This window comes from Siphateles boraxobius, unplaced genomic scaffold (assembly GCF_051911475.1).
Source record: "Siphateles boraxobius isolate OS27281-9 unplaced genomic scaffold, OSU_SipBor_1 109, whole genome shotgun sequence".
NCBI lineage: Eukaryota > Metazoa > Chordata > Actinopteri > Cypriniformes > Leuciscidae > Siphateles > Siphateles boraxobius.
This window is the reverse complement of record NW_027508710.1, coordinates 556,950-582,129: the sequence shown is the minus strand read 5'-3', so window position 1 is coordinate 582,129 and position 25,180 is coordinate 556,950. Positions and strand designations below refer to the sequence as shown.

Genomic DNA, 25,180 nt, shown 5'->3' with positions numbered 1-25,180 from the left:
TATTAAACAGGACCCTGTGGAAACAACCATTGATAATTAAAGGAGTAGTTCAGCCAAGAATGAAACTACAAAAAACTCCCTAACAGTGTCATATACCACTAGTCTATGAGACTTTATTCCAAAACTAAAGTCATAAAGTCTTACTGCGGCTCTCAGATCTGATTTGTATTGATCATGGTCTGATTTCACTGTAAATGATCTGTGTGAACATTCTGCTGAACGTCTGCTGAGGGTCTAAACGTCTACTGAACGTCTGCTGAATGTCTTCTAAACGTCTGCTGAAGGTCTGCTGAACGTCTGCTGAATGTCTTCTAAACGTCTGCTGAAGGTCTGCTAAACGTCTGCTCAACGTCTGCTGAACGTCTTCTAAATGTCTGCTGATCGTCTTCTAAACGTCTGCTAAACGTCTGCTCAACGTCTTCTAAACGTCTGCTGAAGGTCTGCTCAACGTCTGCTGAACATTTGCTCAACAACTGCTCAATGTCTTCTGATCATCTGCTCAACGTCTTCTGAACGTCTGCTGAACATCTGCTAAACGTCTTCTGAACGTGATCTAAACGTTTGTTGAACATCTGCACGTCTTCTAAACATCTGATGTACATCTGCTGAACTTCTGAACGTCTGCTGAACATCTGCTAAACGTCTGCTAAACGTCTGCTGAACATCTGCTAAACGTCTGCTGAACATCTGCTAAACGTTGGCTGAACATCTGCTCAACGTCTGCTGTACGTCTGCTCAATGCCTTCTAAACGTCTGCTGAATGTCTTCTGAACGTGAACTTAACGTCTGTTGGACATCTGCTCAACATCTTCTAAATGTCTGCTGAACATCTTCTAAACATCTGCTCAATGTTTTCTGACCGTCTGCTGAACAACTTCTAAACGTCTGCTGAACATCTGCTCAACGTCTGCTAAATGTCTGCTGAACATCTGCTCAACGTCTTCTGACCGTCTGCTGAACGTCTTCTGAACATCTGCTCAACGTCTGCTAAACGTCTGCTGAACATCTGCTCAATGTCTTCTGACCGTCTGCTCAACGTCTTCTGACCGTCTGCTCAACGTCTTCTGACCGTCTGCTCAACGTCTTCTGACTGTCTGCTCAACATCTTCTGACCGTCTTCTAAACGTCTTTTGAACGTCTTCTAAACTTCTGCTCAACGTCTTCTGAACATCTGCTCAACGTCTGCTGAACATCTGCTCAACAGCTGCAGAACGTCTTCTGAACGTCTGCTAAACATTTACTGAACGTCTGCTGTACGTCTGCTGTACATCTGCTAAATGTCTGCTGTACATCTGCTAAACGTCTGCTGTACATCTGCTGAAAGTCTGCTGTACGTCTGCTGTATGTCTGTTGAACGTCTGCTAAACGTCTGCTGTACATCTGCTGTACGTCTGCTGTACATCTGCTGAACGTCTGCTGTACATCTGCTGTACGTCTGCTGAACGTCTGCTGTACATCTGCTAAACGTCTGATGTACGTCTGCTGAACGTCTGCTGTACGTCTGCTGAACGTCTGCTGTACATCAGCTAAACGTCTGCTGTACATCTGCTGTACGTCTGCTAAACGTATGCTGTATGTCTGTTGAACGTCTGCTAAACGACTGCTGTACATCTGCTGTATGTCTGCTGTACATCTGCTGAACGTCTGCTGTACATCTGCTGTACGTCTGCTAAACGTCTGCTGTACGTCTGCTGAACGTCTGCTGTACATCTGCTAATCGTCTGCTGTACATCTGCTGTACGTCTGCTAAACGTCTGCTGAACGTCTGCTGTACGTCTGCTGAACGTCTGCTGTACATCTGCTGTATGTCTGCTAAACATCTGCTGAACGTTTGCTGTACATCTGCTAAACGTATGCTGTACATCTGCTGTACGTCTGCTAAACGTCTGCTGAACGTCTGCTGTACGTCTGCTAAACGTCTGCTGTAGGTCTGTTGTACGTCTGCTAAACGTCTGCTGTACGTATGCTGTACGTCTGCTAAACGTCTGCTGTACGTATGCTGAACGTCTGCTGTACATCTGCTGTACGTCTGCTGAACGTCTGCTAAACGTCTGCTGTACGTCTGTTGTACGTCTGCTAAACGTCTGCTGTACGTCTGCTAAACGTCTGCTGTACGTCTGCTAAACGTCTGCTGTACGTCTGCTAAACGTCTGCTGTACGTCTGTTGTACATCTGCTAATCGTATGCTGTACGTCTGCTAAACGTCTGCTGTACGTCTGCTAAACGTCTGTTGTACGTCTGCTGTACGTCTGCTAAACGTCTGCTGTACGTCTGCTGTACGTCTGCTAAACGTCTGCTGTACGTATGCTGAACGTCTGCTGTACGTCTGCTGAACGTCTGCTGTACGTCTGCTAAACGTCTGCTGTACGTCTGCTAAACGTCTGCTGTACGTCTGCTGTACGTCTGCTAAACGTCTGCTGAACGTCTGCTGCACATCTGCTGTACGTCTGCTGAACGTCTGCTGTACGTCTGCTGTACGTATGCTGAACGTCTGCTGTAGGTCTGCTGTACCGATGCTGAACGTCTGCTGTACATCTGCTAAACGTATGCTGAACGTCTGCTGTAGGTCTGCTGTACGTATGCTGAACGTCTGCTGTACATCTGCTAAACGTATGCTGAACGTCAGCTGTACGCCTGGTGAAAGCCTGCTGAACGTCTGCTGAACGTCTGCTAAACGTCTGCTCAATGTCTGCTGATGAAGAGAGAGTCAGAATGAAGTGAGGGTGAGTAACTGCATCACTGAATCTTCATTGTTTGCTGTTATTCCTTCAAAAACTGATTGTGATTTTCCTTTTATATCAGACGTAGTGTCTAGTATTTCTAAATGCACAACCTCATCATTTTATTTCATACTGTTATTAGAATCACGTAGCAGTTACAAGTTATGATGAATGCAGGTAAGTCAAAAAAATGTCTAAAACTAGTTTTTCATTTGTATAACAGTTAAAGTTTTTCAGCATGTAATTGATATTTACATTCATCTCCATCACTGTTATATTGTCCAGAATCCATCAAGATGCTTGACTTTACAGTACAAAAGCATGATTTCAGCACAAAAACTATTTGCATTGCATATAGATATTAAAATGCAAGCTAATTTGCATATCTTGTTACTAGATAGTTTTTTTTCTCTAAAAAACAAATTGACAGACATGTAGATCTTTTCAGTCACTACTTGTTTGTTTGTTGCATGATATTCCTGAAGGGTATTTATATGAACTGAATAGAGACTTATATTTGGATATTATGCAGCTTAAATAACAATGGTTAGGTGAATTAATGCATTGTTTAGTTCAAGTAATGGATGAGCATTTCCTGCTGGTCATTAATCAATGTGATCTTCAGATGCTCACAAACACACGGCCGTCACTAGTCTCTGAACTCCTCAAGCTTGACTCTTTGTTTACAGCTCATGTGAATATTAGAGCAGAATATGCATTATTTATTTATTTATTGGGATTGTTTCTGTAGTTGTTTGTATTTGTATAGCGGGACGGTTTGCTCAGTGTGTGTTTGTGTGTTCGGCCTGTAGATGAATAGCGATACAAAAAATAACAAATGGAGGCGATGCAATCGTGACGGGTCACAGCGTCTTCCGCTTAGGTAATGACGGCCCGTGTGTGTGTGTGTGTGTGTGATTATGCCTCATGCATTTCTTCAACCAACCTGATTACCTGTCAGCATGTGCTGGAGCCTGACAGAAGCAGCTCTCACACGCCGCAGGTGGAGCGTCTGGAGGTGTGTGTGTGTGTGAAGCCAGAGATGAGGAGCATACTCTTCATTGAAGCACTGAATGCTTTTGGGTGTGTGTGTGTCACTATGTGCCAGTGTGTGTGTGTGTGTGTGTTTGGGTACCCAGCTGTGCAGAGGACAGGAGTGATTGCTGCTAGATAACATGCATTATTCTCACTATGCTCACGCTGCCCGGCAATTCTCCCTCCTAATGTCCTGCAAATATGCCCACAACAAACTTACAGGCTTTTCTAAAGGGCCACAAACATTTGGTTTTCGGCGGTTGGACAAAGATGCCGCACATTTGTGTTCTCGAACAAATAGAGACTCAAACTGTGACGTGTGTGACAAACAAATTTGATTCTCATGTTTTTTTTTTTTAAAGGAATAGTTCACTCAGAAATTGCAATTTTGTGGTGAGTTCAGTTGTGATCGGTTATGAGACGCGTGAGAATCATCACTGTCAAACCACAATACATCACTCCTAACATGTGAAGTACATATGTATATGTGAAATATTACAATTTATATAGTAAAGTGCAATTTATTCCTGTGATTAAAGCTGACTTTTCAGCATCATTACTCCAGTCCTCAGTGTCACATGATCCTTCAGAAATCATTTTAATATGCAGATTTGATGCTCAGGAAACATTTATTGTTATTAATCTTGAAAACAGTGCTGCTTTACATTTTTAGCTAGCTATTAAAATAAGCGATTTAATTTGTTTTCAGTGGGTGCAGGAGTATCAGTGTGTGTGTGTGTGTGTGTGTGTTGATCCTCTGAGGTCTTTTAAAAGTCAGGTCCTTCCTTCTTCAGACGCTCATAGTCTGTGTTGATGGCCACCAACTGTGTAGAGAGAACGAGAGAATACATTTAAATGTAGTTAGCGTAAATTAAGATCATCAGAATCTCATAAACGACAAACAAGAGCTCTCACACTCTCTCACACACACACACACACACTGACAATAACAAAAACACTCACACTCAGTGTCTGACAGGTTCTGAAGCCCTTTGTTTCGTGATCTGGCTCCTTGTTTGTTTTTCAGGAAAAGTGTATGAGAGACCATGTATTCGTGAACTGTATGTTTTTTTACTATATAAATTAAATATACATTGATTTGTATTAAAGCTACTAAAGTTATTCAGTCAAGAGCAGTGAGTGATTTTGCCTTTAACATTAATGAAGACAGCAGCTGGTACAGTATTTGCATTAGGCTTTTAAGACTGAATGCATGATCTAATATAATGACACGCATTTGATTTTTTTCCCAACTGTTTATTCACTGAAAACATAACTGACTGTCTTTATGTAAATACTCGCTAATACAGACATTTTGACATGTTTTTGTGTATATTTGACAGCTTAGATGCGCTTGAAACCCTAAGTATACTTTGCTCGTCTCGAAACTTACAAAAATATGTTCTAAGAACGTTTTGCTAACGTTCCCGTTAAGTTATGAAAACAGTATTTCTGAATGTCCAGTTATTCTAAATAAAAACGTTAAGTGAACATTCCATTCCTGGAGCAACTAGGGGTTAAGTGTCTTGCTCAGGGACACATTGGTGTCTCACAGTGGATTCGAACCCGGGTCTCTCACACCAAAGGCATGTGTCTTATCCACTGCGCCATCACCACCCCGACCATCATTACTTTTCAATGTTCTGTGATCGTTACTTTTGAATGTTCTCTGATCGTTACTTTTGAATGTTCTCTGAAAGTTACTTTTGAATGTTCTCTGATCGTTACTTTTGAATGTTCTCTGATCGTTACTTTTGAATGTTCTCTGATCGTTACTTTTGAATGTTGTCTGATCGTTACTTTTGAATGTTCTCTGATCGTTACTTTTGAATCTTCTCTGATCGTTACTTTTGAATGTTCTCTGATCGTTACTTTTGAATGTTCTCTGAAAGTTACTTTTGAATGTTCTCTGAACGTTACTTTTGAATGTTCTCTGATCGTTACTTTTGAATGTTCTCTGATCGTTACTTGGTCTCTGATCGTTACTTTTGAATGTTCTCTGAAAGTTACTTTTGAATGTTCTCTGATCGTTACTTTTGAATGTTCTCTGATCGTTACTTTTGAATGTTCTCTGAAAGTTACTTTTGAATGCTCTCTGATCGTTACTTTTGAATGTTCTCTGAAAGTTACTTTTGAATGCTCTCTGATCGTTACTTTTGAATGTTCTCTGAACGTTACTTTTGAATGTTCTCTGAAAGTTACATTTGAATGTTCTCTGATCGTTACTTTTGAATGTTCTCTGAACGTTACTTTTGAATGTTCTCTGATCGTTACTTTTGAATGTTCTCTGATCGTTACTTGGTCTCTGATCGTTACTTTTGAATGTTCTCTGAACGTTACTTTTGAATGTTCTCTGAAAGTTACTTTTGAATCTTCTCTGATCGTTACTTTTGAATGTTCTCTGAACGTTACTTTTGAATGTTCTCTGAAAGTTACTTTTGAATGTTCTCTGAAAGTTACTTTTGAATGTTCTCTGATCGTTACTTTTGAATGTTCTCTGATCGTTACTTTTGAATGTTCTCTGATCGTTACTTGGTCTCTGATCGTTACTTTTGAATGTTCTCTGAACGTTACTTTTGAATGTTCTCTGAAAGTTACTTTTGAATCTTCTCTGAACGTTACTTTTGAATGTTCTCTGATCGTTACTTTTGAATGTTCTCTGATCGTTACTTGGTCTCTGATCGTTACTTTTGAATGTTCTCTGAACGTTACTTTTGAATGTTCTCTGAAAGTTACTTTTGAATCTTCTCTGATCGTTACTTTTGAATGTTCTCTGAACGTTACTTTTGAATGTTCTCTGAAAGTTACTTTTGAATCTTCTCTGATCGTTACTTTTGAATGTTTTCTTAACGTTACTTTTGAATGTTCTCTGAACGTTACTTTTGAATGTTCTCTGATCGTTACTTTTGAATGTTCTCTGATCGTTACTTTTGAATGTTCTCTGATCGTTACTTTTGAATGTTCTCTGAAAGTTACTTTTGAATGTTCTCTGATCGTTACTTTTGAATGTTCTCTGATCGTTACTTTTGAATGTTCTCTGAAAGTTACTTTTGAATGTTCTCTGATCGTTACTTTTGAATGTTCTCTGAAAGTTACTTTTGAATGTTCTCTGATCGTTACTTTTGAATGTTCTCTGAAAGTTACTTTTGAATGTTCTCTGATCGTTACTTTTGAATGTTCTCTGATCGTTACTTTTGAATGTTCTCTGAAAGTTACTTTTGAATGTTCTCTGATCGTTACTTTTGAATGTTCTCTGAAAGTTACTTTTGAATGTTCTCTGATCGTTACTTTTGAATGTTCACTGATCGTTACTTTTGAATGTTCTCTGATCGTTACTTTTGAATGTTCTCTGATCGTTACTTTTGAATGTTCTCTGATCGTTACTTTTGAATGTTCTCTGAACGTTACTTTTGAATGTTCTCTGAAAGTTACTTTTGAATGTTCTCTGAACGTTACTTTTGAATGTTCTCTGAACGTTACTTTTGAATGTTCTCTGAACGTTACTTTTGAATGTTCTCTGATCGTTACTTTTGAATGTTCTCTGAACGTTACTTTTGAATGTTCTCTGAAAGTTACTTTTGAATGTTCTCTGATCGTTACTTTTGAATGTTCTCTGATCGTTACTTTTGAATGTTCTCTGAACGTTACTTTTGAATGTTCTCTGAAAGTTACTTTTGAATCTTCTCTGATCGTTACTTTTGAATGTTTTCTTAACGTTACTTTTGAATGTTCTCTGAACGTTACTTTTGAATGTTCTCTGATCGTTACTTTTGAATGTTCTCTGATCGTTACTTTTGAATGTTCTCTGATCGTTACTTTTGAATGTTCTCTGATCGTTACTTTTGAATGTTCTCTGAACGTTACTTTTGAATGTTCTCTGAACGTTACTTTTGAATGTTCTCTGAAAGTTACTTCTGAATGTTCTCTGATCGTTACTTTTGAATGTTCTCTGATCGTTACTTTTGAATGTTCTCTGAACGTTACTTTTCAATGTTCTCTGATCGTTACTTTTGAATGTTCTCTGATCGTTACATTTGAATGTTCTCTGATCGTTACTTTTGAATGTTCTCTGATCGTTACTTTTGAATGTTCTCTGATCGTTACTTTTGAATGTTTTCTGATCGTTACTTTTGAATGTTCTCTGACCGTTACTTTTCAATGTTCTCTGATCGTTACTTTTGAATCTTCTCCGATCGTTACTTTTGAATGTTCTCCGATCGTTACTTTTGAATGTTCTCTGATCGTTACTTTTGAATGTTCTCTGATCGTTACTTTTGAATGTTCTCTGATCGTTACTTTTCAATGTTCTCTGATCGTTACTTTTCAATGTTCTCTGATCGTTACTTTTGAATGTTCTCTGAACGTTACTTTTGAATGTTCTCTGAACGTTACTTTTGAATGTTCTCTGATCGTTACTTTTCAATGTTCTCTGATCGTTACTTTTGAATGTTCTCTGAACGTTACTTTTGAATGTTCTCTGATCGTTACTTTTGAATGTTCTCTGATCGTTACTTTTCAATGTTCTCTGATCGTTACTTTTCAATGTTCTCTGATCGTTACTTTTCAATGTTCTCTGATCGTTACTTTTCAATGTTCTCTGATCGTTACTTTTGAATGTTCTCTGAACGTTACTTTTGAATGTTCTCTGAACGTTACTTTTGAATGTTCTCTGATCGTTACTTTTCAATGTTCTCTGATCGTTACTTTTGAATGTTCTCTGAACGTTACTTTTGAATGTTCTCTGATCGTTACTTTTGAATGTTCTCTGATCGTTACTTTTCAATGTTCTTTGATCGTTACTTTTGAATGTTCTCTGATTGTTACTTTTGAATGTTCTCTGATTGTTACTTTTGAATGTTCTCTGATCGTTACTTTTGAATGTTTTCTGATCGTTACTTTTCAATGTTCTCTGATCGTTACTTTTGAATCTTCTCCGATCGTTACTTTTGAATGTTCTCTGATCGTTACTTTTCAATGTTCTCCGATCGTTACTTTTGAATCTTCTCCGATCGTTACTTTTGAATGTTCTCTGATCGTTACTTTTGAATGTTCTCTGATCGTTACTTTTGAATCTTCTCCGATCGTTACTTTTGAATGTTCTCTGATCGTTACTTTTCAATGTTCTCCGATCGTTACTTTTGAATGTTCTCTGATCGTTACTTTTGAATGTTCTCTGATCGTTACTTTTGAATGTTCTCTGATCGTTACTTTTGAATCTTCTCCGATCGTTACTTTTGAATGTTCTCTGATCGTTACTTTTGAATCTTCTCCGATCGTTACTTTTGAATGTTCTCTGATCGTTACTTTTGAATGTTCTCTGATCGTTACTTTTGAATGTTCTCTGATCGTTACTTTTGAATCTTCTCCGATCGTTACTTTTGAATGTTCTCTGATCGTTACTTTTCAATGTTCTCCGATCGTTACTTTTGAATCTTCTCCGATCGTTACTTTTGAATGTTTTCTGATCGTTACTTTTCAATGTTCTCTGATCGTTACTTTTGAATCTTCTCCGATCGTTACTTTTGAATGTTCTCTGATCGTTACTTTTCAATGTTCTCCGATCGTTACTTTTGAATGTTCTCTGATCGTTACTTTTGAATGTTCTCTGATCGTTACTTTTGAATGTTCTCTGATCGTTACTTTTGAATGTTCTCTGATTGTTACTTTTGAATGTTCTCTGATCGTTACTTTTGAATGTTCTCTGATTGTTACTTTTGAATGTTCTCTGATCGTTACTTTTGAATGTTCTCTGATCGTTACTTTTGAATGTTCTCTGATCGTTACTTTTGAATGTTCTCTGATCGTTACTTTTGAATCTTCTCTGATCGTTACTTTTGAATGTTCTCTAATTGTTACTTTTGAATGTTTTATGATCGTTACTTTTCAATGTTCTCTGATCGTTACTTTTCAATGTTCTCTGATCGTTACTTTTCAATGTTCTCTGATCGTTACTTTTGATGTGCTTATTTACAATCAATCAATCATTAGTTAAAGTTGAGTGAGTAATGCAGGGTTTATGACGTGAATGATTCCTCTTGTTGAGGAGAGTTTGCTGTTACTTTACTAAGTGACCAGACGCATAATTTCTCCTGCTTGACCATGAAACGGCTGAAAGAATCCCATAGTTCCTGCATTCATGCTTTGCTGTTTTTGTGAAAAGGTCTCGGAGCGTCAGGTTTACTGTGACAGAAAGCATGTTTATGTTCTGAATGTGTGACAGGAGACACGTTCTTCAGCCGGTGTTATTTTATTCTCATATTCACATTGATCTCTCTCTGCTTCTGTTTCTCTCATTATGATTAATGTTGAGACGCTGCCGGATTTCTTGATTTCTGACCTTTGGCTCCTTTTGAGAATTAAACATGTCGAGTCGTGACCTTTCGTGAGCCTGAACGCAAACTTCCCATGAACACGCGTGTCTTCTCTGAGGAATCCTCTCTCATTCTCTCCGTCTGCCTTTGTTAATTCTTTTATTAATGGTTGGAGGTGATCAAGATGTTCCAAACGAGAACAAAACATTCACCCACTGCGATATAAATTATTCCTTCTAAAGCAGACGTGAACGAACGCTGTGTTTTTCACACGAGCCTCAGGCGCACAAGGCTTATCTAGAAACAAGTCACCATGAAATCAAAACGGACGAATCTTATTTTTTTAACGGAATATTGCATTGTTTATTCTAAATGAATTATGCATAGTTTTAAACTTCATGTTCCTGGTAATGTTGAATTAGAATAAGTTCCTCTTGCAGCATCTCTTCTCTTCTCTGATGACGAGGGCGGGGCAACCTGTCACTCACATGAGATCAGCCAATAGCAAACCACCATCCAATCATCCAATCAATTCCTCAGAGACACAATCAAGCCCTGCCCACATTTGTTCTCGTTCCTAAAGCGTTTCACTCGAATATACGACATTATACACTCTTAAAAATAAAGCTTCCAAAAGGAGGCTTTTGCAGTAATGCTATAGAAGAACCATTTTAGCCTCCCGAAAGAACGTTCCTAAAGAGTTCCTAAAAGAACCATTTCTTCTTGGTGTGAAGAACATTTAAATAATCTAAAGAACCTTTTTCCACTATTAAGATTCTTTTTGTGCAATGGGAAGTTTCCATGGATATTGAAGGTTCTTAATAGAACTTTAGATGCCAATAAAGAACCTTTAACATCCATGGAACCTTCCCATTGCACAAAAGGTTACATTAGATTATTAAAGGCCGGTTTCACAGACACAGACTAAAATGCATGTTTGAGCTGTTTTAACTGAAAACAACTTGCACTGAAATATCTTAAAATATACAGTATTAGTGCCATTGTTTTGTCTCAAGATGCACATCCGTAATGTTTTTTTCTGTCGCATGCTAGTTTTTTTCTATCGAAAACTATTTAAATGTCCTAATTTAACTAAGGTCTAATCCTGGCTTATTCTAAACCCGGTCTGTGAAACCGGGCCTGAAATGTTCTTCACACCAAGAAGAAATGTTTTTTTTAGGAGCTCTTTCTGGAAGGTTCTCTTGGGGTTCTTTTATGATATCACTGCACAGTAAAAAACATTGGGTTATTTTTTTTAAATTGGGTTACACATATTGGGTCACTATGTTGGGTTATTTTCCAAAAATGTTGGGTCATTTTTTTAAAATCATTGGGTAATTTCTAGTAATAACCCGTCTGTTGGGTTAAATACGAATGTTGTATGTAAACTTATTGTATGTATTTTGAATTTATGTACACAAGTATGTATATTTCCATAAAATTCTAGGCTCCACAATATTTAGTTTGTAATTTAAAAATATATTTGTTGAGACATATGTATTGTTTTATACAAATAAACTATGTACTTGAAAACAACGTGTATTTTATTTATTTAAATAAATAAATATAAATAGTAAATAAAATAAATAGTTAATTTAACTGTTGGGTTACTTGTAACCCAACTGGCATTTAACCCAATGCATTGGGTTAAAATAACCCACAGTTGGGAAGGTGCTATACCTCCCCATAGTTGGGTTACTCGCTGGGTTATTTTTAACCCAACATTATTAAGTGAGTGCAAAAGCCTCCTTTTGGAACCTTTATTTTTAAGAGTGTAGGGAAGAAAAAACGAGTCCAACTTCCCTTTCATGACTTTTAAGCTGTGTATTAAAGTGCATGAAGTGTCTAATTGTTCGTTTTTTTGTTAAATAAGATAATCTGAAGTGCAAATTTTCATTGTGAAAACACCAATCGCACTATTTATACTAAAAACAGCATGAAATATTGTAATTTTTTAATATAACTCTGATTGTATTCATCTGAAAGAAGAATGTCATATACACCTGACGTGAGGGAGAGTAAATCATGGGTTAATGTTCATTTTTGGGTGAACCATCCCTTTAAAACAGCACGGAATAGTGTCTAAGTAGGTGAATTGGGATGCAGCTCACTAAGTGTGTGTCTAATGTACGGCTTGACGTCTCCTGTCACGTATCTCTCCTTCGCGTGAGATGAAACTGATCCGGGAACCGTGAGAGTGACGGATCTGTCTGCGCTGTCAGTCTGCAGCTGATCACAGAACAGTTGCTGGGCTGTTTACCTTGTACTGATAGGTCGGGTCGAGTTTGTTCCACGGTTCAGGGTTATTCCTCCTGTCCCAGCTGACAGAATGAGGGTAAGGCCAGAGCGGAGAGGAGAAAGAGAGCGAGTGGAAAAAAGAGGATGAGGATGAGTGACTGTAAAGGAGGGTAAAACTGAAGGAGGGTAATTATCAGGCGGAGGTGACCGAGGACAGTTTTTTTGGCAGACTGCCGAGTTTGTTTCTCACAGGGATGAATTAATACACACAACAAACAGAAGACACTAGAAACAGCTCGTCCAGTCAGAATTTAGAATTTTCAAAAAGCTAGAATGTTACATTACAGAGCCTAATGATCTGTTACATTGTTAAAGTCCCCCAGTCAATCATTTTATCCCTTAAAACTCATCTTTGATCACCGAAATGACACATTAAAGCGTTTTTTTTTCTTCATGTCTTAAAATATCTTGAATGTAACTTGACACCCTTGCCTCATTTAGTATGCGCGGTTCTATGAATATGCAAATGAGCCCCGCCTCCACTCACTCACTCACTCACTCAGAGATCCACTGGTTGACGATCACACGTTGATCTGATTGGTTACAAGGTAGTTTGTGACGTCAGAAACACCAGCGATTTCAAACCGTGTTTTTGAGACTGTCTTTGGTTCACTGCAGTTTTAAGCAGAAAATACTCAGCAATGCTGTCGACTTATGAATTTACACATGATTTGTGTTAAAGCATATTAAAAACACCACATAGACACATAAACAACATTAAAAGCTGGATTTTCACCACAGGGGGACTTTAAAGTATCAGTAATGATGTAATGTGACTGATTGTCTTGTACTGTGTACAACTACATGTACTTACCATAGTAATAACAGTAAAGTAGGCATAATTACATGCAACTAACCAAATCCTAATCCTATAACCCTATAGTAAGTACATGTAGTTGCTTAATATTACTCAGTACTTAAACATATAATTACACTGTAATAATGACACCTTAAAATAAAGTGTAACCCAAACTATTATATTCATATGAAGAAATACAAGCATGTTTGGAACAACATGAGATTGAGGATTGTGTTCATTTCTCTTTATATGAGCATGTTCAAATTTTTAACCATCTCTGACCCTCTTGTTTACCATGCCGTAACTTTTATTTTTTTGCACACAGTTATATATTTACATATTTATTCATTCTTATACATGGTATGGACTTGTTTTTTAGGTATCTTGAAGCAGATTATAATGAATATGCATTCCGTGCACATTGAGTTATTTATTTAATGTACGATGTTTTTATGTACACTGTTTTCGTGACTCTTCTGGTTAATTGCCCCTTGGAGACAAATAGAGTTGAATGAATGTGTAGTGTCACTGCATTGTAAAGTGTGTTTTCTTCGGTCTCACCTGACATGAGGTCCTCGAGCCAGTCGCACCAGATAGAGAGAAGCTCCACTCAAACCCAACAACAAGAAGAAGAACTGAGGGATGAGCTGAGAGAGGACGAGAACATCGAGGTTCAAAGGCCTTTTATTGTCATTCAATACACATTTTTATATGAAGGAACGAAACCAAGTGCTAAAGTCACGGTCAAAACACAAGAGAAAAACATTAACCAATAAAAAACATTAGAAACTAGGGTGTATGTATGTCTAAGCTGCTTCCTCAATAATAGCATAATAGGAATAAAAAACTAGAATAGACAATGCAAGAAAAAAAAGTCCAATAATTAGTAATTAATAAGGACATAGTCAAATATCATTGCACATAAAATGTCTAAATCATACAAAACAATACAACAACAAAAAACATTGAAACTGTATTACACATGCCCATATCTATATTATTGCACATTAAGACGTCACGTCAGTGTATCGTGTTCAGTGTGTGTGTGTGTGTGTGTGTGTGTGTGTTACTCACTCTAAAGTAAAGCAAGTGCACAAATGCCTGACAAACACATCACAAGAGCGCTGTCCTGCTGTATAAGAAACATATACAGTCATATAAACATATAAAGTCCTAGTGTTATTTATATAGCGCATTTTCACAATGCACATTGAGCAGCTTTACAGAAAATCCTGATCTTAATGTCTATAATGTCTTAATATATTCATGCCTTACTGTTGCATTCTGAGAAATTGTATATCGCTTTATGTGATTATACTATACAGACATACTTCTATATCCAACTTATATATATATATTAGATGTGTTATTCATCAACATCTCAACAACATTTATGCATTTGGCAGATGCTTTTATCCTTTGCTTTAAAGGTGTATATGTTATCAGTTCATGCATTCCCGGAGAAACGAACCCATGATCTTGGCGTTGCAAGCGCCATACTTTACTGTCTAAGCTACAGTAACACTATACCATAAACATAAAAATGATTGGCACTTGCACTGTATATCATCAGTGAAGAGTAACAGTGATGCATGAACTGATGACATCACACCTTAAACGCAATGCAAGTGACTTGATAAACATCTGCCAAATGCATGAGTGTAAAACCCGAGTAATGACTTTAAGGTTTGAGTAACTTTACTAACTCAGCAAGAACTGCAGCTCCATCATGAGCGTGTTTGAGCCGAAAGAGAGAAGGCTGACATCTTTCAGGATCCAACGGCGTGTGAAATGGATTTAGAAGTGTGTGTGTGTGTGTGTGTGTGTGTGTGTGTGTGTGTGTGTGTGTGTGTTCATGTACTTGCGTCGAGTAGGTTTCAGTGCTAAATGAACACACACACTCTCTTTTATATGCATGGAGACACACTGCGTGTGTCGGTGTGGGTCGAGCGACGAAGGACACAGTCGCTAGTGTGTGTGTATGTGTGTGTGTACTACTGCCGATCAGACTGAGTGACAGGATCACACACACACACACACACATCCTATCAGGAGACTTCAGTGTGTGTGAGTGTAAATGATAACAGGGATTAGAATAGAAATACATATTAAAAGAGGGAATGTGATGCATCAGTTTTTCTGTGTTTTCTCCGTGTTGGAGAAAGTGAGAGACACACAGACACAGACTTTGCCTTATGTTGTCAAAACTGCCTCGTGTAACAGTGATTTGCATAATCCCCCAGGGGTTACCGGCAGATATTCAAATTAGCTTATCAAATATGTTTAAGCGTCCTAAGCCGAGCGCAACATGTGTTTTTCTCTCATCTTGAGCTGAACTCAATCCTGATGGGCGTTCGGTGGTCTTGTGATGTTTCTAGTGCTGTGTGTGTGTGTGTGTGTTGTGGTTGTGTTTGTGATATTGATGAGACCTTTTTGAAGGATATTGGTTTACTTATGGCCTTTATGTGCACTTGAGCTGAACTGAGACGTGAGAGTTTGTGGACATTTAAGAGGCTGTTGTGGCGACCTTCATTTATTGCAATATTCAGTTTTATTTTGATTTTAGAAAATAAACACGATTTTTCATTTTACAAATCAATTGTTTCTTATTTTCACTGGCATGTCTCTTAGGTGTTGAGGACTAGATCTTTGAGTGAAATAATGAAGTACTGTTAAAATCTGATACTCTAAGACTTTTACTCAAGTCGTATTGGAATTGGAACATGGTGACTCGTAACTTGTAATAAAGTTATTTTCGCTGTAAGGTATTTATGGTTTGCTGGTACTCTTTACACCTGTGGTTTGAAGAATGATATGTTCCCTTATCGTTCACATTACCAAGAACTGTCCAAATGCTGCATTCACGGACACACACGTGGGCTTTTCTCCTGTGCACTTTTGATGAGTGTCATATTCAGTGATCACACTTTTAAGTGAAGAAAACAACAACTTTCTTATTTATTTGTGAAGTCACACTTGTTAGTCACTGTAACACCTGTGTGATGAGAGAGAGAGAGAGAGAGAGAGAGAGAGACACTAACAGCATCTGCTGTAACATCTGCTTCTGACCTGCAACAAACTCACAGACGTAAACTGATTTTTTTATGTCCCTTCAGGCAAATATCTTCTCACAGATTTGCTGCAGAAGTTATAAAGACTACAAAAGTCATTTTATCAGACACTGTGTCAGTCCTGTTTTCCACATTCACAGGCCTCTAGGGAAGCTTGTTTCTGCCACAGAATAAAACATTTTAAAAGATAATTATTTCTCAGAATTGCGAGATATAAAGTCAGAATTGCGAGATATAAAGTCAGAATTGCGTGATATAAAGTCAGAATTGCGTGATATAAAGTCAGAATTGCGTGATATAAAGTCAGAATTGCGAGATATAGTCAGAATTGCGTGATATAAAGTCAGAATTGTGTGATATAAAGTCAGAATTGCGTGATATAAAGTCAGAATTCCGAGATATAGTCAGAATTGCGTGATATAAAGTCAGAATTGTGTGATATAAAGTCAGAATTGTGTGATATAAAGTCAGAATTGCGTGATATAAAGTCAGAATTGCGAGATATAAAGTCAGAATTGCGAGATATAAAGTCAGAATTGCGAGATATAAAGTCAGAATTGTGTGATATAAAGTCAGAATTGTGAGATATAAAGTCAGAATTTTGAGAAATAGAATTGTGTTATAAAGTCAGAATTGCGAGAAATAGTCAGAATTGTGTTATAAAGTCAGAATTGCGAGAAATAGTCAGAATTGTGTTATAAAGGCAGAATTGTGTGTTATAAAGTCAGAATTGCGAGATATAGTCAGAATTGTGTTATAAAGGCAGAATTGTGTGTTATAAAGTCAGAATTGCGAGATATAAAGTCAGAATTGCATGATATAAAGTAGGGGTGTCGAAATTAATCGTTTCTACGATGCATCGCGACGCAGACGAGGACGATTCGGTTATCGGTTCAGTAATAGACCATAACCGGTTATAATGTACTGACGCTTTTCTGACGTCATTTGTCACGTATGTGCTTTGTCGTGATACCATACACTGGCAGAGGGAGGCGAGATGTGTGCGCATAATTAAAAATGCTCCAGCTACTTTAAAAGCCTATATCTGGACACATTTCGGCTTTTATGAACAACCTGGTAAGCACGACCTGGAGAAGACACGCGCTGTGTGCGCTCATGTCAATCACAAATATAATAGGCAGGAGGTAATAGCTATATTAACTTGATAAACAATGTTAGCCGTGTTCACCCCGAGCTGTTACGCCTGGCAGAGCCGGACTGCTTTAGAGTAAGAGAATGAGCTTCAGCGTCACCCGAATCCGCAGCCAAAACAAATAATCCACCCGCCTCAATATTGTTCTCAGATTTAAGTATTCGCTGCCAGCCGATGGTGAAATTACAATTATTCTGTGTTGTTACGGGTGATTATAAATGATCGTCATCTTCAACAGTGAACTCTCGACGGTTGATGCGCCCGCCTCTAATGGTGACATATACACTGATGAATGAGCGCTGCTTTTAAATAAACATTTCTTTAAAACAAAATTGATTTGATAAAATTTTATTTTCTTAATGGCATAAACAGGCCTTTGAAATTCAAACTGGAATGTCACTGTTTCTGTCACTGCGACTTCCCGAACAGATGAACACACACGCAAGCGCACGGATCACTTTTAAAGTAAATTTGAAAATTGAGGATGCGGTACATCGAAATGCACTGTGATACCGAATTGAACTGAATCGATGACATGATAATCGTAACCGAACCGAACCATGAGACCAGTGTAGGTTCACAGCCCTAATATAAAGTCGCTATTGCGTGTCATATAGTGTCAGAATTGCGAGAAATAGTCATAATTGTGTTATAAAGTCAGAATTGCGTGATATAAAGTCAGAATTGCGAGATATAAAGTCAGAATTGCGAGATATAGTCAGAATTGTGTGATATAAAGTCAGAATTGCGTGATATAAAGTCTGAATTGAGTGTTATAAAGTCAGAATTGCGAGATATAAAGTCGCAATTGTGTGTTATAAAGTCACAATTGCGAGAAATAGTCAGAATTGTGTTATAAAGGCAGAATTGTGTGTTATAAAGTCCGAATTGCGAGATATAAAGTCAGAATTGAGGGATATAAAGTCAGAATTGCGAGATATAAAGTCAGAATTGCGAGATATAAAGTCAGAATTGCGAGAAATAGGCAGAATTGTGTTATAAAGTCAGAATTGCGTGATATAAAGTCAGAATTGCGAGATATAAAGTCAGAATTGCGAGATATAAAGTCAGAATTGCGAGATATGGTCAGAATTGTGTGATATAAAGTCATAATTGAGTGTTATAATGTCAGAATTGCGAGATATAGTCAGAATTGCGAGAAATAGGCAGAATTGTGTTATAAAGTCAGAATTGCGTGATATAAAGTCAGATTTGCGAGAAATAAAGTCAGAATTGCGAGAAATAGGCAGAATTGTGTTATACAGTCAGAATTGCGTGATATAAAGTCAAAATTGCAAGATATAAAGTCAGAATTGCGAGATATAAAGTCAGAATTGCAAGATATAAAGTCAGAATTGCGAGATATAAAGTCAGAATTGCGAGATATAAAGTCAGAATTGCGAGATATGGTCAGAATTGTGTGATATAAAGTCAGAATTGCGTGATATAAAGTCTGAATTGAGTGTTATAAAGTCAGAATTGCGAGATATAAAGTCGCAATTGTGTGTTATAAAGTCACAATTGCGAGATATAAAGTCAGAATTGAGGGATATAAAGTCAGAATTGCGAGATATAAAGTCAGAATTGCGAGAAATAGGCAGAATTGTGTTATAAAGTCAGAATTGCGTGATATAAAGTCAGAATTGCGAGATATGGTCAGAATTGTGTGATATAAAGTCATAATTGAGTGTTATAATGTCAGAATTGCGAGATATAGTCAGAATTGCGAGAAATAGGCAGAATTGTGTTATAAAGTCAGAATTGCGTGATATAAAGTCAGAATTGCGAGAAATAAAGTCAGAATTGCGAGAAATAGGCAGAATTGTGTTATACAGTCAGAATTGCGTGATATAAAGTCAAAATTGCGAGATATAAAGTCAGAATTGCGAGATATAAAGTCAGAATTGCGTGATATAAAGTCAGAATTGCGTGATATAAAGTCAGAATTGCGAGATATAAAGTCAGAATTGCGAGATATAAAGTCAGAATTGCGAGATATAAAGTCAGAATTGCGAGATATAAAGTCAGAATTGCGAGATATGGTCAGAATTGTGTGATATAAAGTCATAATTGAGTGTTATAAAGTCAGAATTGCGAGATATAAAGTCAGAATTGCGAGATATGGTCAGAATTGTGTGATATAAAGTCATAATTGAGTGTTATAATGTCAGAATTGCGAGATATAGTCAGAATTGCGAGAAATAGGCAGAATTGTGTTATAAAGTCAGAATTGCGTGATATAAAGTCAGAATTGCGAGAAATAAAGTCAGAATTGCGAGAAATAGGCAGAATTGTGTTATACAGTCAGAATTGCGTGATATAAAGTCAAAATTGCAAGATATAAAGTCAGAATTGCGAGATATAGTCAGAATTGCGAGATATGGTCAGAATTGTGTGATATAAAGTCATAATTGAGTGTTATAAAGTCAGAATTGCGAGATATAAAGTCAGAATTGCGAGATATAAAGTCAGAATTGCGAGATATGGTCAGAATTGTGTGATATAAAGTCATAATTGAGTGTTATAAAGTCAGAATTGCGAGATATAGTCAGAATTGCGAGAAATAGGCAGAATTGTGTAATAAAGTCAGAATTGCGTGATATAAAGTCAGAATTGCGAGAAATAAAGTCAGAATTGCGAGAAATAGGCAGAATTGTGTAATAAAGTCAGAATTGCGTGATATAAAGTCAGAATTGCGAGATATAAAGTCAGAATTGCGAGATATGGTCAGAATTGCGTGATATAAAGTCAGAATTGCGAGATATAAAGTCAGAATTGCGAGATATGGTCAGAATTGCGTGATATAAAGTCAGAATTGCGAGATATAAAGTCAGAATTGCGAGATATGGTCAGAATTGCGTGATATAAAGTCAGAATTGCGAGATATGGTCAGAATTGTGTGATATAAAGTCAGAATTGCGAGAAATAGTCAGAATTGTGTTATAAAGGCAGAATTGTGTGTTATAAAGTCAGAATTGCGAGATATAGTCAGAATTGCGTTATAAAGTCAGAATTGCGAGAAATAGTCAGAATTGTGTTATAAAGTCAGAATTGCGAGATATAAAGTCAGAAATGCATGATATAAAGTCGCAATTGTGTGTCATATAGTGTCAGAATTGCGAGAAATAGTCAGAATTGTGTTATAAAGTCAGAGTTGTGTGATATAAAGTCAGAATTGCGTGATATAAAGTCTGAATTGAGTGTTATAAAGTCACAATTGCGAGAAATAGTCAGAATTGTGTTATAAAGGTAGAATTGTGTGTCATAAAGTCAGAATTGCGAGATATAAAGTCAGAAATGCATGATATAAAGTCGCAATTGTGTGTCATATAGTGTCAGAATTGCGAGAAATAGTCAGAATTGTGTTATAAAGTCAGAGTTGTGTGATATAAAGTCAGAATTGCGTGATATAAAGTCTGAATTGAGTGTTATAAAGTCACAATTGCGAGAAATAGTCAGAATTGTGTTATAAAGGCAGAATTGTGTGTCATAAAGTCAGAGTTGCGAGATATAAAGTCAGAATTGAGTGATATAAAGTCAGAATTGCGAGATATAAAGTCGCAATTGTGTGTTATAAAGTCAGAATTGCGAGAAATAGGCAGAATTGCGTGATATAAAGGCAGAATTGTGTGAAATAGTCAAAATTGTGAAATGTAAAGTCAGAATTGCGTGATATTAAGTCAGAATTGCGTGATATAAAGTCAGAATTGAATGGTATAAAGTCAGAATTGCTAAATATAGTCAGAATTGCGAGATATAAAGTCGCAATTGTGTGTTATAAATTCAGAATTGCGAGAAATAGTCAGAATTGTGTTATAAAGGTAGAATTGTGTCGTATAAAGTCAGAATTGCAAGATATAAAGTCAGAATTGAGTGTTATAAAGTCATAATTGTGAGATATAGTCAGAATTGCGAGAAATAGGCAGAATTGTGTTATAAAGTCAGAATTGCGTGATATAAAGTCAGAATTGCGAGAAATAAAGTCAGAATTGCGAGAAATAGGCAGATTTGCGAGATATAAAGTCGCAATTGTGTGTTATAAATTCAGAATTGCGAGAAATAGTCAGAATTGTGTTATAAAGGTAGAATTGTGTCGTATAAAGTCAGAATTGCGAGATATAAAGTCACAATTGCGAGAAATAGTCAGAATTGTGTTATAAAGGTAGAATTGTGTCGTATAAAGTCAGAATTGCGAGATATAAAGTCAGAATTGCGAGATATGGTCAGAATTGTGTGATATAAAGTCATAATTGAGTGTTATAAAGTCAGAATTGTGAGATATAGTCAGAATTGCGAGAAATAGGCAGAATTGTGTTATAAAGTCAGAATTGCGTGATATAAAGTCAGAATTGCGAGAAATAAAGTCAGAATTGCGAGAAATAGGCAGAATTGCGAGATATAAAGTCGCAATTGTGTGTTATAAATTCAGAATTGCGAGAAATAGTCAGAATTGTGTTATAAAGGCAGAATTGTGTGTTATAAAGTCAGAATTGAGAGATATAGTCGCAATTGTGTGTTATAAAGTCAGAGTTGTGTGATATAAAGTCAGAATTGAGAGATATAGTCAGAATTGCGTGTTATAAAGTCAGAATTGCGAGAAATAGTCAGAATTGTGTTATAAAGGCAGAATTGTGTGTTATAAAGTCAGAATTGCGAGATATAAAGTCAGAATTGCATGATATAAAATCGCAATTGCGTGTCATATAGTGTCAGAATTGCGAGAAATAGTCAGAATTGTGTTATAAAGTCAGAGTTGTGTGATATAAAGTCAGAATTGCGAGATATAAAGTCAGAATTGCGAGATATAGTCAGAATTGTGTGATATAAAGTCAGAATTGCGTGATATAAAGTCTGAATTGAGTGTTATAAAGTCAGAATTGCGAGATAGCCAGAATTGCGAGATATAAAGTCGCAATTGTGTGTTATAAAGTCACAACTGCGAGAAATAGTCAGAATTGTGTGTCATAAAGTCAGAGTTGCAAGATATAAAGTCAGAATTGAGTGATATAAAGTCAGAATTGCGAGATATAAAGTCGCAATTGTGTGTTATAAAGTCAGAATTGCGAGAAATAGGAAGAATTGCGTGATATAAAAGCAGAATTGTGTGAAATAAAGTCAAAATTGTGTTATAAAGTCAGAATTGCGTGATATTAAGTCAGAATTGCGTGATATAAAGTCAGAATTGAATGGTATAAAGTCAGAATTGTGAGATATAGTCAGAATTGCGAGATATAAAGTCGCAATTGTGTGTTATAAATTCAGAATTGCGAGAAATAGTCAGAATTGTTATAAAGTCAGAATTGCGAGAAATAGTCAGAATTGTGTTATAAAGGCAGAATTGTGTGTTATAAAGTCAGAATTGCGAGAAATAGGCAGAATTGCGTGATATAAAGGCAGAATTGTGTGATATAAAGTAAAAAAATTGTGAGATATAAAGTCAGAATTGCGAGAGAAAAAACTAACAATTCTGATTTTAGATCTCCCAATTGTGTATTAAAAAGTCATAATTGTGTGATATAAACATGCAATTCTGAGAGAAAAAGTCAGAATTTCAAGTATTTTTCTTGGAATTGCGAGTTTATATATCATAATTCTGACTTTACAACACACAATTGGGAGATGTAAAATCGGAATTGCGAGAAAAAAAGTTGGGATTGTTAGTTTTTTCTCTCACAATTCTGACTTTATATCTCACAATTCGGCCTTTATAACACAATTCTGACTATTTCTCGCAATTCTGACTTTATAACACGCAATTGCGAATTAAAAATTCTGTATTATAAATTTTTTAGGCGAGTCATTTGGTGATGTCACTTTATAAAGAGAGACGACACGCCTGCACAACTATATATTCAAACGCACATATCTATAGACTGAACACGTGATACACATGTGCGCCGTCAGCATTTCACAGATTCTCAATTTTGAAGTTTACACTGAGATGATCACGTTTTTAAAAAAAAATCAAAACTTGCAACTTGGATCCTGTTTCAAAGTGTGTGTTCTCGAGCTCAAACACTGTTGTGTGCGAATAAACGTCCAGAACACATTAAAAGTTTCTGTTTTCTGTTGAACGGTGTGTGTTAGCGGCCGCTAAGTTAACAACTAATGATCTTTACAACGGAAGTGAATCAATCAAAACTAACTTTATCTGGACAATAACTTTATTCTAGATCTGCTGTAAAGCCTAAACAATCTCTGTTACTGTAATCTCCTATTATCACTGTAAAGCTGCTGTGAAACTCTATATTGTTACAGCGCTGTATAAATGAAGGAGACTTGACTTGAAGATGCAGCAGTAAATAGATAATAATCTGATCACTCTTAAGATCTGTTACTGGCGTTTGCGTAACAGTCGTTCCTTTAGTTCTGGTAACCCGCCAACCATGAGATCTGGGTCATCACACACTCATCGCACTAATGGAGCTGTTGTTCGAGAAAGAAAGCAATGTCTGTTTTGTTCGTTTGGGTTTGTCCTTAATCTATGGTATGCAGTGTAGTAAATCGTTCACTGTGAGTAATATTTAAGAAAGAGTTTCTACAGTAAATCTATTCATTGGAAGGTCAATAAAAGTATTCTTCTGAGAACCGTACAGTGATTACAATAGAGGACGAAAATATCGCTTTAAAAGTTTATTTCTACAGCGCTTTATACAATACAGACTGTGAAACAGCTTCATGGAAACAAACATGAAACTCAATTATGCAAACTTCATCAACTATAACACAAATTCAAATTCTGCTGTAAAGCAGCTTGAAAAAAAGACTGAATCATGATTTAGTTTTGTTCTCATCTGATTTTCTATTTCTATTTTACATTTAATCTAGTGTCAGTATAGTCAGATTGATAATATTACTAAATATATGAAGTGTGTTATAAACCAGGCAAAGGTGTACAGGTTAAACTCGAAATATTAGAATATCGTGCAAAAGTTGGATTTTGGTTTACAGCTTATGAAAAACCCAAATACAAAATCTCAGAAAATTAGAATATTACATGAAATCAATAATAAAAAAAAGGTTTTAAATACAGGAATGTCGGCCCTCTGAAAAGTATAATCATGCATATGTATATAGTTATACTGTATATACTAAATATATTAGTTACACCTGTTAATTTGAATGACTGAAATACATGAACTGTTGCACGATATGTTCCGAGTTTCAGGTGTGTGTCGGAGTTGGACTCACCCCGGGATGTTTCTTCGCGTGCCGGTACATTGTTCTGAACATGTTGTCCTCGAGCTCCAGCCACAGTAAACACAGTAAACACAGTAAACACAGTAAACGAGTGTGTGTGTCTGTAAGCGGGTCAGTCAGTGCCGTGAGGGGTTGATGTTACTGTGATCCAATTAACAGTGTTAAACCTCTGAGCCCGAGAGTGACAGTGTGTGTGTGTGTGTGTGTGTGTGTGTGTGTGTGTGTGTGTGTGTGTGTGTGTGTGTGTGTGTGTGTGTGTGTGTGTGTGTGTGTGTGTGTTCATCAGTGCTCAGTGTTTGCTCATTACAGTATTAGTGGACTGTCTTAATATCTCATAACTCTTATTTTGATGCTCCTCAACTGACTAAGTAACTTTGCAAGTACATGAATATTCTGATCCGAACAGTCTACTAATACTCTAATGAGAGTTAGTCGAATGTCTAGAGTGGACCATCAAAATAAAGTGTAAATTCAAAAATACAGTAAAAATATTTTTACAATGTAAATCATCTGTTTTCTATGTGAATATATAGTAAAGTGTAATTTATTCCTGTGATCAAAGCTGAATTTTCAGCATCATTACTCCAGTCTTC

The 25,180-nt window shown here is 36.6% G+C and overlaps 1 protein-coding gene across 1 annotated transcript; it reads right to left on the bottom strand.

The window, feature by feature from the left end:
* Positions 1-4,365: 4,365 nt before the first annotated feature.
* LOC143756947 (cytochrome c oxidase subunit NDUFA4) lies at positions 4,366-24,736 on the bottom strand. The gene is made up of 4 exons (XM_077247837.1): positions 24,579-24,736; positions 13,725-13,810; positions 12,327-12,387; positions 4,366-4,579 (listed from the first exon to the last, which is right to left on the bottom strand). The coding sequence occupies exons 1-4, from the start codon at positions 24,618-24,620 to the stop codon at positions 4,523-4,525; spliced, it is 246 nt and encodes an 81-aa protein (XP_077103952.1). The 5' UTR covers positions 24,621-24,736; the 3' UTR covers positions 4,366-4,522.
* Between the last annotated feature and the right edge of the window lie 444 nt (positions 24,737-25,180).

What these genes read in the sequence shown, in the direction of transcription:
- LOC143756947 (XM_077247837.1), bottom strand. Translation starts at nt 24,620, where the DNA reads ATGTTCAGAACAATGTACCGGCACGCGAAGAAACATCCCGGG. An exon ending in GCTCGAGGACCTCATGTCAG is followed by an intron (nt 12,388 to 13,724) that starts GTGAGACCGAAG and finishes TCATTCTGTCAG; the next exon opens with CTGGGACAGGAGGAATAACC. An exon ending in ACCCGACCTATCAGTACAAG is followed by an intron (nt 4,580 to 12,326) that starts GTAAACAGCCCA and finishes CTCTCTACACAG; the next exon opens with TTGGTGGCCATCAACACAGA.